The sequence below is a fragment of the Echinops telfairi genome, unplaced genomic scaffold (assembly GCF_000313985.2).
Source record: "Echinops telfairi isolate 266 unplaced genomic scaffold, ASM31398v2 ScPeMD7_44;HRSCAF=162, whole genome shotgun sequence".
Classification (NCBI taxonomy): Eukaryota; Metazoa; Chordata; class Mammalia; order Afrosoricida; family Tenrecidae; genus Echinops; species Echinops telfairi.
This window is the reverse complement of record NW_022103942.1, coordinates 674,075-679,663: the sequence shown is the minus strand read 5'-3', so window position 1 is coordinate 679,663 and position 5,589 is coordinate 674,075. Positions and strand designations below refer to the sequence as shown.

The 5,589-nt window shown below is 40.4% G+C and overlaps 1 protein-coding gene across 1 annotated transcript; it reads left to right on the top strand.

The window, feature by feature from the left end:
* Positions 1-1,541: 1,541 nt before the first annotated feature.
* ARMCX5 (armadillo repeat containing X-linked 5) lies at positions 1,542-3,233 on the top strand. Its single transcript, XM_004718171.1, is given in 1 exon segment — positions 1,542-3,233. A coding segment is annotated over 1 exon segment (1,692 nt).
* Positions 3,234-5,589: the final 2,356 nt, after the last annotated feature.

The following is a 5,589-nucleotide window of genomic DNA, read 5'->3' as shown; positions in this document are numbered from 1 at the left end:
TTCATCTGTCCTGGGTTCACTGTGTTTCCAGTTCCTATCTGTGCCAGTGCACATCCCCCGGTCCAGCTGGATATGTAAGGCAGAATTGGGATAAGGTAGTGGGGGGGGGGAAGCATTTAAGAACTAGAGGAAAATTGTATATTTGATTGTTGCTACCCTGCACTCTGATTGGCTCATCTCCTCCCCGCAGCCCTTCTGCAAGGGGATGTCCAATTTCCCCTGGATGGGCCCTGGGTCCCCACTCTTCATTCCCCCTCATTCACAATGTTATGATTTGGGGGGGAGGGTCTTTGATGCCTGATACCTGATCCCGTTGACGCCTTATCTTACAGGCTGGTGTGCTTCCATGTGGGCTTTGTTGTTTCTCAGTTAGATGGCCCCTTGTTTATCTTCCAGCCTGTGAGACCCCAGATTCTATATATTTTGTCAGCTGGGCACCATCAGCTTTCTTAACTGCATTTGCTTATGTACCCACTTTGTCTTCAACATTCGTGTTGGGGTAGGCTGGTGTGTTTCTTCCTTGTGGGTTTTGTTGTTTCTTAGCTAGATGGCTGCCTGTTTGTCTTCAGGTCTTTAAGACTCCAGGTGCTATATCTTTTGGTAGCTGGGCTTTCTTCACCACATTTTCTTGTGCACCCATTGTGGAAAGACAAATTTTATCTATCATTTTCTCTTGTTTGTCCCTAGGTCTGCCTATAGGTCTACTGCAGTACTTGTCGCTACTAGCAACAAGGAAAAGAGAACAAACTTGCTCCAGATCAGTACAGGTAGGTATGAATGTGACCTATAGGATGGAGTAGTAGCGATCTGATTGGGTCCCAACTAAAACCAAACCCAATTCTATTGAGTCAATTCCAACTCACAGCTACCAATATACAAGGTTTGCAGGGCTTTAAATCTTTATAGGATCAGAAAGCCTCATCTTTTTCCCATGGAGTGGCCAGTCCAACTGCTTACCCAACAGCACCTCCATAGCTCCTTGATTGGGTCGAACAAGGGTTAAGATCCAGCCTAGAAATTCCTCAAACTCCCTCATTCCCATCCTCCCTATTTCTGCTTGGTGCTTAGAAAGGATTTTGGTATCGCCTAGATGCATAGAGTCAGTGACATGAGAGGTAAGGGAGAGTGTCCTATTTATCTACCTCTTCCACCTAGAACTGAATCTCCACCTTCTGTCATCTCTCGGTGCTAATCTACACAGACAGGCAAAACTAGAATATACTAAAAGAAAAAAAAAAAACAAGAAAAAAACCCTACTTCCTTCCTCTACCTCTAGATCTACCTTCAGTGGCTGATCTGGTGACTTTGAAGTGGCTGAAGAGGACCATCCTCCACAGGGCTGCACGCAGGGACACAGCCATCATTCCCTACGCTGATGAGTTCCTCTGCACATTGTCTATATCATTGGCAGAGCCAATAGTTTGGAAAGGAGTTGAAGGACCACTAAACTTTGTATGAAAACACCAACCTGGGATTGATCTCCAGTCAAGGTTGAGACTGGGGTGAGATTACACAACTTGGCCCTGTCTTTTATTTCAACCATGGCTGGCTCCAGGGCCAGGGCAAGAACTAGAAGACGGGATGGACTCCAGGGTCATTCCCAAGCCAGAGCCCAGGCTAAGACCCAGGCCAAGACAGTGGCTGTGGCAAAACTCAAAACAGAATCAGTGACTCAGGCCAAGGCTGGGGATGGAGCAGTGTCTAAGACACAGAGAATCGCACAAACTGAGACTGTGGCTGTGACAAAGGAAGTGAGCAAAATGAAAGGTATGAGTAAGGCCAAAGTCATAGCTGAGACTCATACAAAAACAGTGACACAACCCAGAGTAGTGCCCCAAATAAAGCCAAAGGCTATGCCTAGCTCCAGTATCGGTGCCATTACTCAATCTAAAATCAAGACTGATGCTGGAAATGAGGTCAATATTAGTTCATGTGTGAAAGCTGCTGACATGGCCAGTATTGAATCCAGACCCCAGATAAGGGAAGAGGCAAGTATTAAATTCAGGGCTGATAACAAAGCTAACCTTAGAGTCAAGTCCAATGATAAGGATGAAGAAAATGTCTGTTCCTGGTTATGGACTGAAAAAGAATCTAGTATAGGGTCCAGGTTCTGGTCTGAAGAAGAGGCCCCTCCTCAAGTTTATAATCCCCCACCAACGATCAACGACAAGCCTGAGCTCACACCCCGAAGTGAACTTACTATAAGACAAAAGGCAGCAACAACATGGTTAAGGGCCAGATATAGTGTCTTAGTCCCAATCAATGTCAGAGAGCTATTCTTGCCTCCAGAAAGGAATTGGATCCTAATTGAAACCTTGATTGAAACTCCTCTTGGGATAAAGCTTCTGACCAAGATCTCACCCTATAGTGGGCCTTACTTCCAAACCTTAGCTGAAATAAAACATCATATTAGGTATGGGGAAACGTATGGGCCCAATCCAAAGAACTGCCACTGCAAAACATATAGCTTTAATTTGGAGCCTAAAGAGTTTGATAGACTCATTGCTTTACTTAAGTTTACTAAGGATCCTTTCATTCATGAGATTGCTACAATGGTAATGGGTGTCAGTCCTGCTTAACCATTTACGCAAGACATAATTCATGATATAGGTATTAATGTTATGGTTGAAAACTTGATCACTAATCCTAATGTTAAAGAACACCCTAGAATTCTAAATATGTCAGATGACAGCTCTGAGTCTTCTGAAGTATCACAAATGAGAGCTTCATATGTAAATCAAATTTGTAAGGATATAATCTCTTATCCTTTGAACTCCATTGTACAGCTTTCTGGACTAAAAGTGTAAGTGAGCCTGAGTTTGAAATTTTCAGATCACTATACGATCATCAAATACATTCCCGATATCCTTTAATTGTTGAACAATGGAAATGCTAGGACAAAATTTTTTATTTTGAAAGTGTTTTCTTATTTATCTAAAAATCAAGCCAATCTCAGAGAATTGATCAGTGCTGAAGTACTGTCCTCTTTGGTTGCACTTTTCAATAAGAATGAGTCAAAGTTCAGTATTCTTGCTATCGTTGAGACATTTGAGAATATAAATTACCAGTTCAAACAGGGAGTAAAGCTCTTTACCAAGGATCAGTTCACTAAGGATGAACTTATTTCCATATTTCAGGAAGCAAAAGAGTTTTCTCAGAAACTCCAAGACTTAGCAGAGCACAATGATCCTGAAGTGAGAGATAAAATTGCACAATTAATACTCAAACTCTGAAGAGCCATATGATATCACAAACCTCTGAAGAACTTTTGGTTTTGAAATATGAAACCAATATGCATTAGATTATAAATTCAATACTCATGTTATTGTGTTGATGGACAGAGTCAATTTTATTATACATACCAAATGATCTCAAGAGTGTCAACATCTGTTGATTTTATTTTGCTATATAATTTTGTCGGCAGATATATATTAAGATAGTTTAGTAGTTTTACAACATAATCTGATAATGAGCCCATTTGCCTTGAGTAAACTATATATGTGCGTTTTATATTGTCATGAGTGTATTCATTTTTGCCTTGGTTTATATATTGTTAATAAATTTGTGTGCTAAAACTGGTGAAAACCTCGTCATTGTGTTTTTTCATTGAGAGTCTAGTCAGGGAAAAGGCACAAATAAGGGGATGAATAGCCCTGCCTGCGTCTGTACAGTTTGTACAGCAAGGCTCCATATTGACAGTTTTGACATGTTCAAGTAATAGAATCACATTATATACAAAAAGACAGGACCATGCTAACAGTTGACGGAAAGGTGAGGACTGAGCCACATAGTCCGAGTAGCTCTAGAAAAGGGGAATACAGCATAAGGGAAAAGAACACGAATGTTTTCATCCCAATATCGGTCCCAGAACTTGTACAAGGACTTTCACTTCTCATATGATGACTCATCTGGATAACTTGAGGTTTCCTAACTCCAGAAAGATTCCTAATTCTCACCTCCATTCAGCAATCCACCCCACTACACCTCCAATAATAGCCCCTCCTCACCAGGTGTAGCACATTTGTTGCTTCATCTAAGGCTTCTGCTCCCCTGCAGTCATAGGCCTCAAAGGAGTGTCTTTCTGGGTACCACATATAGAAGTTATTTCAAAGATAGTCTCACTTGACCCATTTTTGGAACTGCTTACTCTCAACCAATGAGTTGGCCTTGGTGATGTGCACCTTTACTTGATGACAGTCCCCTTTTATGCTGGGCTTTTTTGTTTGTTTGTTTGTTTGTTTGTTTGTTTTGTTAAATCTCAGTTCCACCACAATCACATGATATCAAATTACTTTAGAAAACTGTAATTAGAAAGAAATTAATTCCCCTAACTCCATTAATTTATTATATGCAGAGTTAGAGCTTTGACACCATATTGTCCACCTTAGCTCCTCTTGTTTACACTTCTCAAAAGCTAGGTTCTTGATGGGGGTTTTGATTCGGAATGGCAGAGTATAGATTGTGATCTAGGGGACATTTCTGCCTTTCTTTATCCCTGATACTTTGCTGTTGTTTTCCTCATCCCTTCATTGCCCCAAATTAGAAAATATAGATATAAGGATTAGTGTACATTGCTGTTCTTTTTATTTAAATTCGGCAATTCCCTCTATGTATTTGAAAAAAGGCCTAAACTGAAAATCTCAACATTATATCATGTAACCCTGGTTTAATTTCTATTAAGGTTATGTCTGGACCTATATTTTATATTTGTTGTGCGTTACATTTTTGAAATGTACAACTATAATGTAGATGGTTATGAAATTCTTTATAATTTATTTTTAGTTCACAGCACTCCTCTATCTGGGAATTCCAGTTGTGTGCACTACTCTCGGCACTGTGCATCTTCACAACCTGTCCAGACCCTTTGAAAGCATACTGTGTCTCAAATGCCCTATAGAGAAGACGTGATAAATTCATGGCTATGAAATTTTCCTACATTATCAAAAGAGGAGGGTGAATGGGGGTGTATGTGTGTATGTGTTTGGTGCAAGCAAAATTTGATGTTATCTTCTTGGGGTGGAGCTTGTGAGAATCAGGATCATCCTTTAACTTGTCCTTACGGTGTGCTTGCAATCGATATTTTATTGCTGGCCTTATCTTCTTGTTTTCCTTCTTAAGAAAATAATTTGGGCAAGCCTATATCATATCACCCAAATGGTATAGTGAGGAACGAGTTGGGCTGCTAATGACAATGTCAGCAGTTTGGAGTCACTAGCCACTGTACCAGAGAAAGATGGGGCTTCCTACTCCTGTAAAGACTCAAAGTCAGAAACCCATGGGGGAGCAATTCTTCTCTGTCCTGTAAGTGTAAATTACTAAATGAGGGTGTTTTTTTTTTTGTTTCACTTTTGTTTTATGTATTATGAAGGCTAATCCAGTTGTTACATATTTTAAAATGTTGCTGCCTGTGAATGAAAATCAGTGTGTGGATTCCTCATTTTCTTACAGCTCAACTGGACTATTAGCAGCAACTGGCCCTTTACCTTACCCTCCATTTTAAAAGAGAATCCCCCACTGGGAGCTTATCTATAAACTATAATGAGATTCTTAAAGCATCTCTGCACTCTTTCGTGCCTTTCCATTTTTCCT